The following is a 21,012-nucleotide window of genomic DNA, read 5'->3' as shown; positions in this document are numbered from 1 at the left end:
AAATACTAAGGCTTGTCACCCTCTGAGAGGGCATGGTGCTGGAGCACTGGTTTTGGGAAGCAGGATTCAAAGCCAAGGGCTTAACAGGGATGGAGCTGGGCAGTGTCAAGGACCTGGAATCTATTTCTTGATGAAACCCAGACCCAGGGCTCATAGCAAGGATTCGTCATCTTTAAATCTTTGATATAATTTCCCAGTGAAACCATGCGGCCCTAAAGATTTTAGGGGGAAGACTTAACCTATATACTGTGAAATGATTACCACAATCAAGCTCCTCTTTCATTCTGAATACAGGTAACTTGTCTCTTTTTTTTTCCCTTGTGAGACTTGTTAGAGGTTTATCAATATTATCGATCTTCTCAAATAAGATTCTGGTTTATTTTTCCATAGTTTTAGTTTTCAATTTCACTGTTTTTTGCTCTTTTCATTACTATTTCCTTTCTTTTGATTGCTGCGGGTTAATTTTGTTCTTTCTTTTCTAGTTACTCAATATAAGAGCTCAGAGTTCTGACCTCAGAACTTTGGTGTTTCTAAAATAAATATTTAATGCTATAAATGTTCATCAGTACACTAATTAGCAGCAGCAAAATTTTGAGATGTTGTATTTTCACTTTTATTCAGTTCAAAATATTTCCCAATTGATTTAAAGTCCTTCCTATTTGACCCATAAAAGTGTGATGTTTAATTTTAAAGTGTTTGGAGACTTTCCTATTATCTTTCCATCACTGATTTCTACTTTTCATTTTTGTCAGAGAACATGCTTTGTATGATTTCAATCATTTTACATTTGTTAACATTTATGACCCATCATATGATCTATTATAGTGAAGGTCTTATATGTACCTGAAACTAGTAAGTATTCTGCTGTTGTTACACAGAGTATTTATTCTATATGGCTATTAGATCCAGTTGGTTGATAAGGCTATTCTACTCTTTAAAAAAAAAAATATTTATGTTGTGCTGGGTCTTCATTGTTGCTCCTGGGTTTTCTCTAGTTTAGGAGAGTGGGGCTACTTTTCATTGAGGTGCATGGGCTTCTCACTGTGGTGTCTTCTCTTGTGAAGTACAGACTCTAGGCACATGGGCTTCAGTAGTTGTGGTAGACGGGCTTAGTTGCTCCGTGGCATGTGAAATCTTCCTGGACCAGGGATTGAACCTGTGTCCCCTGCACTGGCAGGTAGATTCTTAACCACTGTACCACCAGGGAAATCCCCTGGTTCTTTTCTATTCTTACTGTTTGCTAGCTCAGTAGATTATTAACGGGAGTTTTAAAATACAGTCTCCAACTATAACTGTCGATTTGTCTGTTTCTCCCTTTAGTTCTGCAAGCTTTACTTCATGTATTTTGAAGCTCTGTTGTTAGGGGCAAACTCATTTTCATCTTCTTGAATTGACTCTTTTATCATTATGCAATTCATTACTTTTTCCTGGTAATTTTCTTTGCTCTGAAGTTGGCTTTGTCTGGGGGCTTCCCAGTGGTACAGTGGTAAAGCAGCAGCTGCCTGCCAATGCAGGAGAGGCAAAAGATGCAGGTTCAATCCCGGGTTGGGAAGATCCCCTAGAGGAGGGCATGGCAACCCACTCTAGTATTCTTGCCTGGAGAATTCCAGGCAAACAGGCACACACATGCTTTGTCTGATTTTAATATGTGAAAGTCAAAGTGTTAGCTAGCTGCTCAGTTGTGTCTCTTTGCCATTCCATGGACTGTACTCCACCAGGCTCCTCTGTTCATGGAATTCTCCAGGCAAGAATACTGAAGTGGGTCAGTTCAGTTCAGTCGCTCAGTCGTGTCCGACTCTTTGCGACCCCATGAACCACAGCACGCCAGGCCTCCCTGTCCATCACATCTCCCGGAGTTCACTCAGACTCATGTCCATCCAGTCTGTGATGCCATCCAGCCATCTCATCCTCTGTCGTCCCCTTCTCCTCCTGCCCCCAATCCCTCCCAGCATGAGAGTCTTTTCCAATGAGTCGACTCTTCGCATGAGGTGGCCGAAGTACTGGAGTTTCAGCTTCAGCATCATTCCCTCCAAAGAAATCCCAGGGCTGATCTCCTTGGGTAGCCACGCCCTTTTCCAGAGGATCTTCCCAACCTAGGGATCCAAGCTGGGTCTCCCACATTTTAGGCAGATTCTTTACCATCTGAGCCATAGCCAGTCCAAATTTCCATTGACTAGTGTTTGCATTATATATATTTTCTATTACTCTACTTTTAAAATTTTTATTAATTTATTTTTGGCTATGCTGGGTCTATGTTGCTGCCCTAGGGCTACTCTCTAGTTGCAGTGTGCAGGCTTCCCATCGTGGTGGCTTCTCTCGTTGCGGAGCACAGGCTCTAGTCATTGCAGCACGTGGGCTCAGTAGTTGTGGCTTCCGGGCTCTAGAGCAGAGGCACAATAGTTGTGGTGCACAGACTTAGTTGCTCCACAGCACGTGGGATCTTCCTGGACTGGGGATTGAACCCATCCCCTGCACTGGCATGACAGATTCTTTACCACTGAGCCACCAGGGAAGCCCTGTTATTTTTACCATTGGACTTGAAGTCAATTTTTAGAGTTGGGAATGTGTTTTTGATCCAGTCTCAAAATTTATGTCTTTTACTTCATGTATTTAGATCACTTAAGTTTAATATAATTATTTAGATGTTTGGACTTAAACATCAATTATTTTATTATTTGTTACTTCAGTTATTTCTTCCTGTTTCCCCTGTCCAGGTTTCTTGTAGATTATTTGACAATTCTTAGTATTCCACTTAAATTTACATGTTGTGATATTTACTATATTTCTTTGTATAGTATTTTAATTATTGCTCTAGGGCTTACAATACATACACTTAACTTCCCACAGTCTCCTCAAAGTTAACATTTTACCATGGCAAGTGAAATGAAGCAATCTTACCACCACATAGGTCCCTTTACCCTCTCCCTCTTTATATATTAATATTACATTCGCATACATTAAAAACTATCAATGTTACTTTTTTGCCTTCAAACATATTTTAGAGAATTCAAGAGGAGAAAAATAATTACATTTACCCAGATATTTAAAAGTTTCCTTCCAGTATCATGTTCCTTTAGTCTGAAAATTTTACTTTAGCGATTCTTTAAAAACAGGTCTGCTAGTGATGTAGCCCCTTAGTTTCCTTTTATCTTGGAATGTCTTTACTTCACCTTCAATGCTTACAGATATGTTTGCTGAATATAGAATTATCGATTGAAAAGTCTTTTATTTCAGCAGTTAAAAAATATTATTTCACTTCCTTTTTAACCTCTACTGTTTCTGATGAGAAATTGCAGTCACTTGAGTTACTGTTCCCCTATAAACAGTACATCATTTTTTTTTCCTACATTCAAGATTTTCTTGTTTTTTTGTCCTTAGTTCTCAGCAATTTGACTATGCTGTTCCTTGGCATGGAATTATGTGGGTGTTTCTTATTTGAGGTTTGCTGAACTTCTTGATCTGTAAGTTTGTGGGGTTTTGTTTTTATTTCTTTGCCAAATTTGGGAAGTTTTCAGCCATTATTTCTTCATATATTTTTTCTGCACCACACTCTCTTCTCTCTTTCGGGGTATCCAAGGACACGAATTTTAGACATTTTGCTATTGTACCATAGATGCCTGAGGTTCTATTCATGTCTTTTTCTCTCTCTTACTCAAATTGAATAATTTTGACTATTTTCAAAGTACACTGACTATTTCAAAGTACAGGACTATCTATCATCTTCATTTTTCTGTTGTGCCTAACCAGCAAGTCATTTTATTTCAATTATTTTATTTTTTCAGTTCTAAAATTAATATTTAGTTCTTCACATCTTGTATTTCTTTGCCAAGACTTTCTATTTTTCAACTTATTTCCAGAGTGCACACCCTTACTTTTTGTTATTGCTTTAAAGTCAGATAATTCCAACATATCTGCCATCTTGACATTGTCATTCTTTAACTACCTTTTCCCATGCAAGTTGAGATTTTCCTTACTTTCTCATATGCCAAGTAATATTCATTATATCCTGGGCATTTTGAATATTATGAGATTCTGGTTTCTTGAATAGATCCTATAGAGGATGTTAATACTTTTGTCTCAGCAGACAATCTACTTGGTTGTGGTCAGGCTCCAAGTTCCATTCAACCTTCTGAGATTGTAGTTTCAATGTCAGTTCCATTTTCAAAGTCTTTGCAGTGTTATTCAGATCTGTGTGTGTGCCACCCAGTGGCCAGTCTGGGACTTGGATGATGGTCTCTTGGTGGGTTTTTTTGGTTGCTCCCAGAGGCAAGTGTGATCTTAGTTCCCTGAACAGGGATTGAACCCACGTTCCCTCCATTGGAAGTGCAAAGTCTTAACCACTGAACTTTGAGGAAAGTCCCTCTTAGTTCTTCTTGATATAATGTTCAGAACCAGATCCATGCATGAATAGCTTGGAAATAAGCCCAGGAATTTATAAACAGCTTATAAAGTCACTTTCCCCAAACTTCCTCTCCATGATCTACCCTTTACTTCCTGAGTCCTTAGGATTACCTTTTCCAATCCTCTGTCCAGATAGTTAGGCTTCACTTAGCCTTCTCTGTCATATACTTTCACACATGAGGCCTTGTCCTGGACCAAAGAAGAAATCCAGAAGAGAAAAAAAAAAAAACAGAAATTGATCCCACCTTCTTGGGACCACAGCTCCTCCAAACAGAGAGAAAGATTCTCTTCCATTCTCTTCCCTCTTCTATTTCTCAGACCTGTCTTGAAGGGCTTTTCCTGAATCTCTCTCTATACTGGTGCTTACTTCTGAGTTTCTGACTGCATAGGCCAGGCCAGGGAATAGTAGGAGATTTGTCAGATTTTATCTTCTTGGGCTCCAAAATTACTGTGGATAATGACTATAGCCATGAAATTAAAAAATGCTTGCTCCTAGGAGAAAAGCTATGATAAACCCAGAAAGAGTATTAAAAAGCAGAGAAGTCACTTTGCCAACAAATGTCTACACAGTCAAAGCTATGGTTTTTCCAGCAGTCACATATGGGTGCGAGAGCTGGACCATAAAGAAGGCTGAGCACCAAAGAACTGATGCTTTCAACTGTGGTGTTGAAGAAGACTCTTGAGAGTCCCTTGGACAGAAAGGGGATCAAACCAGTCAATCCTAAAGGAAGTCAACACTGAATATTCATTGGAAGGATTGATGCTGAAGCTGAAGCTCCAACACTTTGGCCATCTGATCTAAAGAGCTGACTCATTGGGAAAAAAAACCCTGATGCTGGGAAAGAGTGAAGACAAAAGGAGAAGAGGGTGGCAGAGGATGAGATGATTAGATAGTATCACTGACTCAATGGACATGAATTTGAGCAAACTCCAAGAGCTAGTGAAGGACAGAGAAGTGTGGTGTGCTGCAGTCCATGGAGTCGCAAAAAGTTGGACAGGGCTTGGCGACTAAACAACAACATTGCCAAATCAATAGTACTGATCTTATTCCTGGTCTTATTGAATCCTGGTCTTATTGAATCCTGGTCTTACTCCTCAGTCTGTCTGCTACTATTTGTTTATCAAAGTCATCAAATAGCTGCACCAGGTGTTTTGCCCAAGCTTTTAGTTGCATTCAGTAGGGGATACAGGGTGGATGGTGTTCACTCCGTCTCGTCCAGAACTGGAACTACCATAACCACAATAGCTAACTTAACATTAGTTATTGTATTTTCTAGTTCTGGAATTCTAGTTTGCATCGTTTTAAAGTCTTTGCTACTTTTTATAATTTCTAGTTCTCTGCTGAAATTTTTAGTCTTAACTTTTTATCTTTTAGAATATAGGATGTACAGTCTTTAGTTTTTTAGTTCATGTCTGATCATTCCAAAAGTTGGTATGTGGCTGTTTTTGCTGGTTCTTTTTTATGTTGTTTGTTTGTTTGTTTGTTTGCTCTTTGTGTGTGTGTGTGTGTGTTCCAATAAAGCTTTATATATGAACGTTGAAATCTGAAGTTCATATAATTTTCACATCACAAAATATACTTCTTTTGATATTTTCCCCAACTATTTAAAAGTGTAAAAAGTATTCTCAGCTCTTGGTTCATACAAAAACAGGCGGCAAACCAGATTTGGCCCACAAGCTGTAGTTTGCCAACCTCTGTGCTTGACCTTGCAATGATGGACACAGTCCTGGCCTCATGGTACTTACTGTTGATGGGAGAGATGGATATTGAAGAAATAATTTGAAAAGTTTTTATGTAATTGCTAATTACATAGGAAGGAAAATAAAGGGTTAATTAGGAATTATAACAGGGAAATATCATTTAAATTGGGGAATCAGGAAATGAGATGAAAACAGAGACCTAAAGATGAGTAATATCAAGCCAGGAAAGAGTGGCTTAAAAAGGAAGTCTTCCAGGAAGAGGAGAATTATAAGGTCAGATGGATAAACTGAATGGTGGGTTTTATCCTTCGCAGTCCTGTTAGATAGGCAAATGCTCCAGGAAGTTTTCAGAATGTGGCACCTGGTGTGCTGGGGACAGTGTGAGGGAACCACCTCCTCTCCGAACGTGACGCAGGAGGATCTCCTTGTACCTTCCTTGCTGTCATTCTGTGTTTTCACAGAGGTTCTGGCCTCTTCATGCTGCTCTTTTTCCTCCGCTGGGAGGCAGGTGACAGGCAGTGACATTATGAAGCAGAACAGGAACTCCCCAACTGAGAGTCAGGCAGCCTGAGTTCTGGACTCAGTACTGCTATCCCTTGTCATGTGGTCCAGGGCACATTGCTTAACCTTACTTAAACCAAAAAACAAAGTGCTTTTATACATCAAGAGTCCAGGCAGGTGACTCCAGGCCCCTTCAGAGCAGTTCATTCAAAAACAGAGTTCCATGAAAGGCCACTGGACCTGGTGACTGCTGGGTCCTCCCCAGGCCTGGCTCTCAGTGATTCTATGAGAAGAGTCTTTTCTCCAGACCTGTCCGTGTTGGATCCTGAGCTAGGAGGGAACCCAGGTCTGGCTGCTCCCAGGCAAACGGAATGTGGAAGTTTCCATCCCAGCCCTCCCTAACAAGAATCAGGGGAAAATCAAGTCATTTTCTTCAGGAAAATGATAACTGTATCTTGTTGGCACACTATCAGGAAAAAAGCAAAACTATATGATTCATATCCAGGTCGTTTCAGATTTCTATCATTTCAGTGGCACCACAGGCAATTGGTAACATAAACTAGGTAGCAGGCCTTTAACTTCCCAGTAAATAAGCATCCTACTATGAGAGGCTCATACCCCAGAGAATGCTGAGCCAGGCTGAATTCCTGCCCCCTCACACCTTCAAGTGTCATAGGAGGCAACTTCAGGGCCTCTGGCCAGCCCTGTCCAGCTTCCTTCTGTGTCACCTTAAGGCTGTTCCCATCAGAACATCTATCTGCCCCTCGGCTCTGGTGATCCAGTAAGCTCTGCATCTGAGTTTTGTTTCGGCTATGCCACTGAACTTGCAGGATCTTAGTTTCCTGACCAGGGATTAGTTAGTCCCCTGGGGCCATGGCAGTGGAACCGCCAAGTCCTAACCATTGGACTGGCCAGGGAAGTCCCCATTTTCATGTTTGTGTGTTTGTTTTTCTCTTTGTGTGCCTGTGTATTATTTAGGTGCCGAATATTACATTTGAAACATTTTTCAGAAATAGTTTGAGGCTTAAGATGATGCTATCATCCTCCAGGTGATTTCTGTTTGTTTCTCCCAGGTGCTGCATGCACACCCAGGCACTGGGGGGCAAGGTATCTTGAATCACCTTAACCTAACTTCAGGGACCGAGATATTTCCTGGTCACCCAGGTAACTCAGAGTTAAGCCTCAATCCCTGTGAGGGTAATTTGCTTCCGGTTCCCTTAATCCTATGGTACAAACCTTCACGGTTCCCCACCCAAAGTCCAGAGGGTTTATCAGGGCTACCACTCTTGAGACCGTGGGCTCCAACTGTGGTCTTTCAAGTCCCTTGAGGATGTCTGCAACACTGCTGAGTGTCTCATTCACCTCTTCTGGAGTGACAAACAACCCCAGGACAAAAGCTACACCAAGTGCTGGGGCTCACCATTATGGATTTCCATCTTCTCCCAGATCCTGCAAAGCGATTCTTCACTTTGTCAGCTCTCCAGTGTCTTCAAGCAGACATTTTTATATTCTGCTCTATTTTACTAGTTGCCCTCAGTAGGAGAGGTGGTCTAGATTATCTAAGCCAGCATTACTGGAAGCTAATATTCAGTAAGTGCTAGTTCTCTCCCCTTTCTGTCTCACGCCCAAGCCTGAAGGATGCTACAGTTAATGCTAAACAAACTAAAGCAGAACACAAGACACAGAAGAGAAAAAGTGTTGCTGCCGCTAAGTCACGTCAGTCGTGTCCGACTCTGTGCAACCCCATAGACGGCAGCCCACCAGGCTCCCCCGTCCCTGGGATTCTCCAGGCAAGAACACTGGAGTGGGTAGAAAAAGTGTTGAGAGGCTTTAAATGCACCAAGGCATTAAGATTAGGACAAGCAGGTGTGAGTTCCTTGCTTAGCCTACCACCTTCAGTGTGTTTCAGGCTATGTGTCCTTCCCAGAATGGGTTCCTTCCTCTCTTTCACCCATTACTTTATTTTTATCTGAGGATATTATGGGCATTGTTTTATATTTAAAAAATTGTATTGGTATTTTTCTACTATGGTATTTCTAGTGATGAATCCTATACATGCTGCCAACCAGTCTGGCCCCTTTCCAGATACCTTCCCTCGTGACTACATACCGCCCCACGCTTTGTCCCTGGAAACCTACAGTAGTAACACTCATCACAACCTCTTTGAGCTTACGGTTTGGAACAAGTCTAATCCCCTCGAGTTATTAGATAATTTCTTAAGCAACAATCATGTCTCTCCCCAATCCCTCCTTCCTTCAACAGTTCTCAGAAAATACTTATATTCATGTAGGCTCTGAAAACCAAAGCGCCCTGATGGTGCGAGTGGAGTTTCCACGTACTGAGACGATCATCCTCAGGATGTGCGGGGTGTAAGGTACTGCGAGGTCTCGAGGCTCAGCAGAGCCTCCTCATGTCAATACCATCCCCTCAGAGGATGGTATTGACTATATCCTCACACTCCTATAGCTCAGCTCCAGAGTTCTGAGCCAGGCTCAGAGAAGATCTCAGGTTACGGCACTTTTAAAAGGGGAACTAATATCCCACAAGCTGTGAGGGGGTCACCAAAAAAAATTTTGTTTTAAAAAAGTAAAAAAGAAGGCTTGAATGACAGAAAGAAATACCATGCTCCCAGATGAGAAAGCTAAATATTAAGATATTGATTTTTCCAAATTAATTTTTATATTTAATGCAATCTCAATCAGAATACCAATGGTAGAGAGACAGAAAGCAGATTAGTGGTTGCCTGGACCTCAGGTGGGAACAAGGATTAAGTGCAAAAAGGAACAAGAATCTTTTTAGGGTGATGGAATGTTCTAAAACTGGATTATGTGAGTGACTGCACAACTCTGAATTGTGTGCACTGACCTGTACACTTTAAATAGATGACTGTTATTGGTGTAAAATCATACCTCAATCAAGCTCTTTAAAAATATATGCCTAGCAAATTTTACTAAAAGACCATTCAAAATTCAAATCTGACTAGTCTTCCATAAAATGATTTAATATATTTTTGATCTTGTTAAAAATTCATCATTTTTTTGAAAATGTGTGGGTTTTTTTTTTAATGGTGAATATAAAGATACAAGGTAAAAAAAACCAATGATATCTGGGAGTTTGGAAAAATTCAAACAATGATTCTAAGTTTTCCTAGAGGAATAAATAAAAGAGAATAACTTCAAAAATGTTTAAAAGAAGTATAAGAGAGTTGCTCTGTCAGAAATTAAAGCTACAATAATTAAATGAGATCATTCTGTTCTAAGAATCAACAAATAGATTAATGGATTATGATAGATATATATATGGGAACTAAAATAGACTTTAATGGGTATAAGGGTAGTTTATAAAGAAAGAATCACATACTAATAGGAAAAGGTTGACTATTTAAGGTAGATATGAGGGGAAATTACTTATTATTGAGCTAGAAACTGATATTATGCTATATACCTAAATCAATTCCAGACTGATTTAAAAGTCAAATAAAGGAATTCAAACAATAAAAATATAAAAATATAGATACATGCTTAAATAACCTTGGGATAAGTTAGAAAATCATAAACACTATTGAAGAAATGGTTAAAATATGTATATTGTGGCATCTTACATAACCACAAAAAGTGAACTTTTTCAGATAACTTTAAGGAACCATTAGAAAATACTCATAAAATAATAAGAAGTAAAAGAAGCAGAATATAAAACTAATCAAAATAATGTAAATTAAATTTTAAAATAATAAAATACATATGCAAAAAGATTGGTAGATACAGCAAGATATCTGGATGGCAGACTTATAGATGAGTTTTTACTTTTTCCTTTAAGTTTTTAGAATTTCCCCCACATTTTTTACTATGGCCATGTTTTCCTTTCATTATCAAAAACTAAAATGATTTGGTAGAATGAGAATATGAGAAACCAATCAAATTCAGCTACTAAAAAGCAACATCTTCAGAATACATATGGCCATTATATCCATTTTTTACATGTATGATGATACATTCCACAATTTTTTTAAGTATTAAAATAAAATAAAAGCCACAAAAGCTCTTTGCAGCCACAGCAGAACCTCTGCAGACAGCCTCTCCTGCCCTGCGCTGCCCTAGCCCATTCATCCCACCTCGGAGAAGGCCTTGCCAGGAGGATGCAGCCGTCAGGCTGTGGTACTCTCCACCGCTGTGGGTGGAGAAGCCAGACTCACTCACAGACTTGGCCACCAGCCTGATCTCTTCCCAAATGTGCTCCCTAGGGGCCCATGAGGGCCATCCCTACAGTATGCCCTGCAGTCCAGCCTCTGGGCTGTCAGGCACATGGAGTGGCCCCATCTGGCCACTAGGAGCTCACCACTCCAGCTGCTGAGATCTCATGAGACCAGGCATGAAGCGCTGAGAGTCATGAACAGATTCCAGAGTCTGGTTTGAGGTTCATCCCACTCCAAAGACCTCTGAACTGCTGTCGCCACAGACTAATCTCAGCACCCACTGAAATAAAACCATCTCCCCTCATCACCCTAGAAACTGGCACTCCTTCCTACCTCTTTGAAAGTCCTTTCAATGGGAGAGGCAGCTCACCCCAGTTCTCCTTACCTTCCCCACTACACCCTCGGAGGTCCTGCAGCAGCATGTACCTCACATCTGTCCCTTTACCCTTCCATCTTCTGCCTCGACCCCTGTGAAATGCTGCTTTCAGCTGCTCTCCGTTTCCCCAGACCCATGCATTCCTGTGACCCAAGAAACAATTTCATCTTAGCTCCCCCAAAATGCTGTCTCTACTTAGGGTTGCCAGATTTAGCAAAGAGAAATATAGGACACCCAGTTACATTTGAATTTCAGACAACCAACCAAAAATTTCTTAGTGTAAGTGTATCCCATCTATTTTACCCAACCCACCTCCATTCTTTTTTTTCAAGTTGATATGTTTTCATTTTTATTCAGTTTAGGAAATTCTCTTTTTTTGGCCACATGGCATGTGAGATCTTAGTTCCCTAACCGACCTGACTGGGGACTGAACCTGCACCCTTGCAGTGGAAGTCTTAGCCACTAGGTGAGGGAGAAAGTCCCTCAACTCCAGTCTTGAAACACTTTTGCCTTCTGCCACTCATAAGAAATACTGTCTTCTTTCTGCCCTTCTATAAAACACTCCTTTCTCTCTACAAACTCCTGGGAAACAGTGCCTGCCCTCTGCCCTTTGAAACATGAAACACTGACCAAACAGGAGTTTCCTTTCTGTTAATCCCCTCAGTCTTGCTCCTCCCCTCACCAAACTCCTTATGCTGTCACCCACCAGCCTCTTAGACTGCATGTCCCTTCCCCATCTCCACACAAGACCTCTTTCCTCAGTTGGCTACCAGATCCCCAGGAAAACACCAGCACTCCTGTTCTCAGTAAAACAGGAGTTTTGCCTCTACCTCCCACCACAGGAACGTCTTAAACCTATTGCCATTGGTCTTGTTCTTAATATGCACCAAGCCCTGTGCCAAGTACTCTGATTCTCACAACGGCCCCATGAAGCAGGCATTATTTTTATTACAGTTTTGTGACTTGCTGAAGATCACACAACATTGAGGATAGCCAGATTTGCACACAGGTAACACCTGACTCCAAAATCTCAGATAAAAACCCAATTAAGCCAGAATTTTCTGGACATTGGATATGTTTTAAGTCTTCTAATAAGCATCCAGGTAGAGACCCACTGTCTACCACAGACCACTCCTTGGTCTCCCCCTTCTTTTCCTCCCCAAAGAACATCCTCCTCCTCCACCTCGCTCTGGGACGTCATCACCTGGCAGTGAACATCCCTGCTATTGGAGGAGATGGTCACAGTCAGGCTGTGCTGCCCACATGCCTGGCAGCTGGGGACTGCCTGGGGTGGGGGCCAGGCCTGTGGTCTCTGTTCCTGGCTAGCACCCCACCCCACCCCCTTCTATAAATATCCCACTGCTCACTGGCTGCCAAGCTGTTACAGCAACAGTTTCCATGAGGTCAGCGCCCCAAGCGGCCTCCAGGTCCCAACACCCACACGTACCTTGCCTGGAGTGCTGGGGCCTGCTCGTCCCTGCAGGGGGCTGTCCCGGGTGCTGTGTCTCCGACGCGCAGGGGGTGTGGGCACTTGGACAGAGGCCTGGGATGGAGTCTGCCCTGAGCTCTGAGCCCCGGGTTCCAAATCTTGACTCGGGGAGGAATCAGGCTTGCTGCTGGCGGTGGGCTCTCCTTTGAGCTTCGGAGGGGCAAACCTCTTCCTGTTGAACGGCCTGGTTGGCTGGGGGGCTGAGGGCACAGGCTGGCCGGGAGCAGCAGGCCCCCTCTCACCTCCAGCTTCGCTGGATTCCCGACGTGAGGGCCTCTCTCCAGGTGTCCTGCCCCGAGGGGTCTGGGCCTCTGCTTCCACCTGGGGCTGGTCCGCTCGGGTGCTCTCTAGGTACATGTCCTTCAAGGAGAAATACACTTCCGGCTCTGGGCCTGGGACAGGGGCTGGGGCCTGGGTCTTCTGGGCCTGGTCTGGAGTGCCTGCACCAGAGGCTGGCTTCCTGGTGCCATCTTCTCCAGGGGATCCAGGCCCCCGGGCAGCCCTGCCTCTGGGCCTTGTCTGAACCTGCTCCATGTCCAGGGGCCCCTGTGTCCCACGGGAGTCAGGCTTGTCTGAACTGGGGAAACGCTTTTCCGAAGCACGATGGCTTTGAGCTGCCTTCTCCACTTCTGGTTTCCGCACTCCTTGCTTAGGTTCCACGTCTTTCTTCTTTTTCTTGGCCCCAGACTCCTTTCTGGGAACTCTCTGAGGCCCCAGCTCCATGGCCTCACAGATGTAGGTCAACAGGCCACGCTCTCCATCCTCTTCGTTCTCAGGGGCAGCCTCCCCATTGGTGGTCACCTCTCCAGAAGCAAGACTGTTGATCAGGCCCAAACCTGGGTGCTGACCAGGCTCGGTCTCTCCCTCCTGCCAAGCCACGAGGGGTCCGTCCTCGACTTCCCGGGCAGGGGCCGAGGGGACGGGTACCTCGGCCCCGCTCAGCCGCCGCTTTCGCTGGAAGCGGTCAGGGCTGAGTTTGCGCAGGGCATCAGCCTCGCCCACAGAGTCCTTCCCATGCTTCCAGCTCTGCTCGATTTCCCGCATCTTTGCTGCAGCCTTGCGCTTCAGCTTGGCAAACCAGCGCTGGTGGATCTTGTATTCAGTCATGGTGCCCACCTCCAAGACCCCTGAGCAGGACACAATGCCCTTGGCGTTCCGGGCAGAGGCTTGATAGATGGCGGCATCTTCCTCTCGACACCTAGAGGCAGGAGCATGAGGTGGCAGGTGAAAGCCCCTCATCCCCACAGCCAGAGTCCTGCCCCTGCCAGCCCTGCCTCAAGTGCCACCCCCACTCCTCACCATGGCTGAGGACACTGAGGCTAGCAAGAGGGTAGGAGCTGCCCGAGGCCACGCTGTTCTAGGAGGGATTAGACCTGGGGCCCAGGAGGCTCCCTTCATGAGTAGGTGACCCACACAGCCGTGTGGGGTAAGGATGACTTGGGAGCTTTTTTTGGCAGCTGACCTCATGGAAAATGTCTCTATGGGTCAGGACCTCCTCTGGCTGTGCTCAGCTCTCTGGCTGTCAGAAATACTCCCATCCTGGCCTTAGGAGATCCCAGACACTGGCAGCCAGACACGCTTCACCAGGTGGTTCAACTCTGCAGCAGAACCCTGCCCCCACCGGACTTGGGTCACAGGACCTGCAGGAGGGCCGACAGAGCAGAACAGGCCCCGCCTCCTCACCTGTAGAGCTGCAGGGTGTGGCGGTTGCCCTGATGCATGATCTCGTATTTGGGCAAGCCACAGTAGCGGTCCAGCTCTGTGTCATCCTTGTACCAGGTCACCTCTGGCTCTGGGTACCCTAAGAAGGAAGCAGCAGATTGGGTTGCAGGGAAACCAGTTCCAAAATAGTGGGCAGACAGAAGAGGATCCCATGGCTTCCCCAGACCACCTGAAGAGACTGGACTGGTCCACCTGCCCCGGGTTGGCAGGAGGAAGAGGGCTACCCTATGGCTCAGCTTATATTTAGAAGCTAGACCCTATCAAGGCCAAAAACCGTTCCCCTTCAGCAACTGGAAGGCAAACAGAGGAGAAATTTCCTGGCTGCTGATTAGAAGGGAAGCAAGGAGTTTCCAGAAAGCTTTAGCTGGTAGTAATAAGCTTCCACTCTTCAGTGGCCTGTTGTACATCCTCATCTGTAATAACAGCTCTACTCTCAGAGGTCTCTCCCCAACACCCAACATCAGCACCAATGCCAAGCACCCTTCTTTCATTCCAGGTTCCTGAGCTATTAGTATTATTTGATGACACAGCTAAAACATCCATCCATCCATCCACCCATCCATCTGTCATCCATCTATCCACCCATCCACACCTACCTTCTCACCCATTCACTGCTGTGAAACTGATTGTTTTTCCAGCCCGTCCTCTCTCAACTTTCAGCCCTACTCACAAAGAGAGCTTCTAGCTGTGAGGGCCATGTGTCCCTGCCTCCCTGGCCACCTAGCTGATTGGTCCAGTAATGGACACATAACCACTTAATCTGATTCAATTCTTTGACCTAGTATTTGGGAATTGAAACAAAGAGACACTCTATCCTTGGGTCTGGAAATAACTTGGAAGAAGGGGTGCAACCATATTCTGCCACATGAACTGAGAAGCAGACAAAGCTACAGTGAGATGGAAATGAAGTTGATGTTCAGGATAGAATGAAAAAAAGGAGACAGAGAGGGTAGACCTGATATCCTTCTAAATACTGGTTCCATTCCTTGCCTGGCCACAGCCACACTCTTGTGAATTCCATAAGAAGTCCACCTAAGCCTTACCAAGGATTTCTGTTTCATTTCTTAAGCTGACTTCAATTAATTTGCAATGGTTATTAGAAATTAGAGACTCCTAACATTGTTGCTATTCAGTCACTAAGTTATGTCCAACTCTTTGCAACCCCATGGATTGCAGCACACCAGGCTTTCCTGTCCTTCATTATCTCCCAGAGCTTGCTCAAACCCATGTCCATTGAGTCAGTAATGGCATCCAACCATCTCATTCTCTGTCACCCCCTTCTCCTCATGCCCTTAATCTTTTCCAGCATCAGGGTCTTTGTCCCTTAAATATATGCATATATTAGGTGTGTGCTGACTGCCAAGCAAGGGTTATGAAGATACAGAAGCTTGACAGCTCTCTGCTCTCAGGGAACCTACTGTACAATAGAAAAGACAGGTCTCCACACAAGGCAGGGATGCACCTGCAACTGGGCACCCATATGCTCTGCCTTCCCTCCTGTCTCGATAAACTGAAGTGCCTAAGACACCCTCACTGGATCCCATCTCTTCCTGCCTCATCAAGGACATCTCTCCAGCTTGTTTCTCCTTTCCTGCATTTTCAGGCTTTTCCTCTCTTAGATCGTTCCCATCAGCATACAAGCCTCTGTACTGCCTTCCTTCTTTTCTGTGACCTCACATCCTCCCCTGGCTCCTGCCCCCATTTCTCTCTTTTCTCCTTTACAGAGAAACTATTTGAAAGAGCTTTCTGTACTGGCTGTCTTTACCCTGTCTCCTCCGATCAGGCTTTTTTACCTACCGCTGCACAGGAATTGCTCCTATCAAGGTCACCTGTGACTCACATACCACCAAATCTCTCAGCACTGACCTTCCCTTCCTGAAGCCTTCTCTTTGCTTGCTCCTGGATGCCCCCCCTTCTGAGTGCCTGCGCTACTCTACTGGCCACTGTTTCTAATCTCTTCCATCTGCCCTCTCCCCACCACCTAGACCTGTAAGTGTTAGATGGGCCCGGGCTCAGGCCTCAGAACCATTTTCCATTCTCTCTATATATAACCTAGGGGATCTAATCCTGTCCTGCAGCCTTTAAATAGCTATATCTTCCTAACTCCCAAATTTGTATCTCTAGCCCAGACCTCCCCTGAACTCCTGGTTCTTATTTCTGACTGCAAACCTGACATCTCCACTTGGAGGTCTCATGGGTATCAGACTTACCTAGTCCCAGGCCAAGCTCCTTATTCCCCTCACCAAGCCAAGTCCCACTTACCTCAGTAAATGGCAACTTTATCCTTCTAATTTGGCACAAACCAAAAACCTGGAGGTAATACTTTATTCTTTTATTTTCCTCACATCCACTCCATCAGATGATTCCACAGGCCCTCCCTCCAGAATATATTCAGAATTTGATTAATTCCTGCCACTCCCTGCCACCAACCTGCTCCATCAGCATCATCTCACACCTCAATTTCTCAACAACCTCCTTGCTTATCTCACTAGTTCCACCCTGCCCTTTCTTCAGCCCATTCTCAGCACAGCAGCCAGAGGAAGTAAATAAGGTCAGGTGATAGCACTTCTCTGCTCAAAACACTCCACTAGCTCCCATATCATGAAAGCCCTCATGATCTAGGCCATATCAGCCCACTGGCCTCGCCTCCTCCCACTCTCTACCTTGCTTGCAGTACCCCAGTCATATGCCCCTGCTGGCTGGCCTCAAGCATCACATGAGCATCACATCTTGATTCCTCCGGCCTCTGTCTGCACATTATCTCCATGGAGAGACCTTCCCTACCACCTGTATGCAGTAACAAGTCTCTCTCCCTGGTGATTCTAATCTCTCTTACTGTTTCTTTTTCTTTATATTCTTCATAGAATAGTGGCCACAGGATTGGAAAAGGTCAGTTTTCATTTCAATCCCAAAGAAAGGCAACGCCAAAGAATGTTCAAACTACCGCACAATTGCACTCATTTCACATGCTAGCAAGGTAATGCTCAAAATATTTCAAAGTAGGCTTCAACAGCATATGAACCAAGAACTTCCAGATGTTTAAGCTGGATTTAGAAAAGGCATAGGAACCAGAGATCAAATTGCCAACAACCATTGAATCATAGAAAAAACAAGGGAATTCCAAAAAAACCCTATGTCTGCTTCACTGACTACACTAAAGCCTGAGGTGTAGATCACAACAGTGGAAAATTCTTAAAGAGATGGGAATACCAGACCACCTTATTTGTCTCCTGAGAAATCTGTATGCAGGACATGAAGCAACAGTTAGAACCGGACATGGAACAATGGACTGGTTCAAAGTTGGAAAAGAAGGATGTCAAGGCTATATATTGCCACCCTGCTTATTTAACTTACATGCAGAGTGTGTCATGTGAAATGCTGGGCAGAATGAATCACAAGCTGGAATTGCAGGGAGAAATATGAACAACCTCAGATATGCAGATGACACCACTCTAATGACAGAAAGCAAAGAGGAACTAAAGATCCTCTTGATGAGGGAGAAAGAGGAGAGTGAAAAAGTTGGCTTAAAACTCAACATTCAGAAAACTAAGATCATGGCATCCGGTCCCATCACTTCATGGCAAATAGATGGAGGAAAGGTGGAAACAGTGACAGATTTTATTTTCTTGGGCTCCAAAATCACTGCAGATGGTGACTGCAGCCACAAAATTGAAGATGCTTGCTCCTTGGAAGAAAAGCTATGACAAACATAAGCAGCAGATTAAAAAGCAGAGACATCACTTTGCCAACAAAGGTCCGTATAGTCAATGCTATGGTTTTTCCAGTAGTCATGTATGGTGAGAGAGCTGAACTATAAAGAAGGCTGAGCGCCAAAGAACTTATGCTTTTGAATTGTGGTGCTGGAGAAGACTCTTAAGAGTCTGAGAAAACTCTGGGAGATAGTGAAGAACAGGGAAGCCTGGCATGCTGCAGTCCATAGGGTCACACAGAGTCAGACACGACTGAGCAACTGAACAATGCATTGCTACCTGACCGATTATACCCTGATGAGTTTCCACCCATCTACTCCAACTCCCTGGGGAAAGAACAGCTCCATGACTTGTCTGTGTTATTCGCTATGTCCCCAGTTCCTAGAATAGTGCCTGGTATGGGGTCAACACTCATTAAGTATTTATAGGTGAATGAATGAAGCAATGCGCTAAGGGCTCAGGATACAGAGAAGGGAACAGGCGCCTCTGGCTGAGGATTCGGGGAAGACTTTATGGCATGAGAGGCATTTGAAATGGCTGTGAGGAGGGTGGAATTTCAGAAAATGTGGGTTCAGTGTCCACTTTCCTTCCACAGCACAAATCCCGATACTGGAACCAACTGTTCCCTTCTCTGTCTCCCCTCCTCTACTTATGCCCCATGTGCGTCATCATTTCTCCTTCACTTCTGTATCTTTACCACCTAAGACAGTGCCTGGCACATAGTAGGGACTTAATAAAAATCTGCTGGATGAGTGAGTAAGGGGACGAGTGAGCGAACAAACAAGAGGTGGGTGGGGAGGGCATGCTGACGAAGAACCATGACACCAGAGTGTGGAGTGGAAAGCAGAGGGCACACTGGGGAACCGTGACAAGAACAGGGAGCAAAGGAGGCGAGGCTGTGGCCGCGTCAGCCAGAACAGACTCTGGGCAGCCCTGACTGTAAAGCGAGCCCCATGTTTCCACTGTGAGCTAAAGTCCCTGGTTACATCACCGTGCGTGTCCTCACCATCTCGAGCAGTGAGCTCATCCCTCCAAGAGCCCAGCTCAGAGCCTCCTTGCCCCATGATCTGCCCAGTTGGGCCTCAGCCTCCAGGGCATCTGAGTCCAGTCAGGCTGCAGCGAGAGGGCAGGGACAAGGCAAGAAGGGGATGTTGAGTGGACCCAACAGCCACAATGCTGGGGGACTCCAGCCCCCACGCCACCTTTTGGTGTCTCTTCACTAGGTGGGGGCCAACCTGAAAGCTTGGGCTCTCTGGCAACAGTGGGTTCTGGAAACAACTTTAGTTGAGCAGAAAACATTCCTTTGTCCCCTGGGTAATATGAACTGTATTTTGAAACACACAAAAGCAAGGGAGGTCCATTACTCCCAGCTGCACACACACATGTGCCCATGTGCATGCCCACAGGCTGGCATACACACACACACACACACACACACACACACACACACACGCACACACACACGCACAGCCCTAGCCAGGAAACCCCACAGTGGTACTGACGCCTGTGGCCTTCCCTCTTCCCCTTCCTACCTGACACCTCTGCTCCACAGCCAGCATGCCTCAGTCTAGAAGAAATCTAGTTTGGAGACTTACAGCTTCATCCTAACCACTCCCAGTTTGGAAAAGCTCAGATTCAGGAGAATAATACTGATGAATGTATATATTTAGAGTTTTCAAAGAGCTTTCAAAGATAGAATTTTATTTGGTCCTCATAATAACCCTGTGAAGACAGTTGTGAACATTTATTGAAGACTTACTATAAGCCAGATACTGAGCTGGACATTTTTCCTGTATTACCTCATCTGCTCCTCTCATGAGTCCTATGATAAAGGTGCTGTTATACATCCTCGACTTAAAGGAGAGGAAACGAAGGCTTCTGTCCAAAGGCGTCCAGCTGGTACGTGGAAGAACCAAAATCCAAATCCCAAAATCCAGACCCCCCTCTTCTACAAAATAGGCAAGGTGGGTCTCTGAATCTCTTACACAAAAGGAACATGAGATTCAGAGAAATCAAGTAACTTACTCAGGGTCACATGGCTGGCACATGAGAAAGTTCCTGGCTTCCTTTCCCTTATTCCTCTGTTCTTCTCACTAGGAATTCTGGAGATAATATGTAAGTTTCTGCCCCTAGCAGTCATCATCTTAGATTTATTTCTCTAAAAAGAGTATCTTCAGGAACTTGGTTCTAAGTCTAAAGGCTAACTCCCTGGCCGCACACATGCACAAGCTAACAGAGAATTGACAACAGAGGTAAGGAGAGTAGGGGAAGGGGATCACCAAGCTAGACAGAGGTGGGCACCTCGAGAAGGACAGTAGCCCTGGCCAGGGGGTCCCTGGGGGAGACAGGAGCCAGGAGGCTCTGCCAAGGCCCACTGTCCCCCATATGCCCACTCTGAGAGAGAACTCCAGGGTCATACACCACTTCTTAAAGTCCCAAAGGACTTTCTGCAGAGTCAGCCAGCAGGGGCTCTGCCACAGACTATTCTTCCTCAACTGAACCAGTGTTTCACCCACCACAAAAGCATCACCTCCTCCTGGCAGGGCCCTGCTTAGCCTGACTCATCACAAACTCATCTAGGGAATGCTACCAGCAGGGTGGGAGGAAGAGTCAAATGTGGTCACTCTATCTCCAAGGAACAAGCCAGGATCACCACACCAGTCTCATGCGAAGGCCAGTCAGGTTTACGGCCACCCACCATCCTCCACTCCAGGTGGGGGTGGGGCGGGGTGGAGGGGAGAGGAGGGGAGACCCACTTTCTAGCTCTGTCTTCTTTGTTCTCTGATCTTTCTGTATAACCTTTTCCCTTTCCCTGGCCCCTCTCTTACAGTCTACCTTTTCTCCCTGTTAATATAATTGGGAAAGGCTTATTTATAGTGCACTATGGTAATCACAGAGTCTTCGCTGCTAATCTGCTACA

At 44.9% G+C, this 21,012-nt stretch overlaps 1 protein-coding gene across 1 annotated transcript in view; it reads right to left on the bottom strand.

Moving 5' to 3' along the window:
* ALPK3 (alpha kinase 3) overlaps positions 1-21,012 on the bottom strand; it is a 51,398-nt gene that overhangs the window by 16,918 nt on the left and 13,468 nt on the right. Inside the window, exons 4-5 of the mRNA XM_068991499.1 lie at positions 14,344-14,461; positions 12,619-13,858 (exon numbers count right to left, since the gene is read on the bottom strand). Of these exons, the coding sequence (XP_068847600.1) occupies positions 12,619-13,858; positions 14,344-14,461 (1,358 nt within the window). The remainder of the gene's footprint in view (positions 1-12,618; positions 13,859-14,343; positions 14,462-21,012) is intronic.

Source organism: Capricornis sumatraensis, chromosome 19 (genome assembly GCF_032405125.1).
Source record: "Capricornis sumatraensis isolate serow.1 chromosome 19, serow.2, whole genome shotgun sequence".
NCBI classification, from domain to species: domain Eukaryota; kingdom Metazoa; phylum Chordata; class Mammalia; order Artiodactyla; family Bovidae; genus Capricornis; species Capricornis sumatraensis.
The sequence above is the reverse complement of the archived record's forward strand: the minus strand, read 5'-3'. Positions and strand labels throughout refer to the sequence as shown.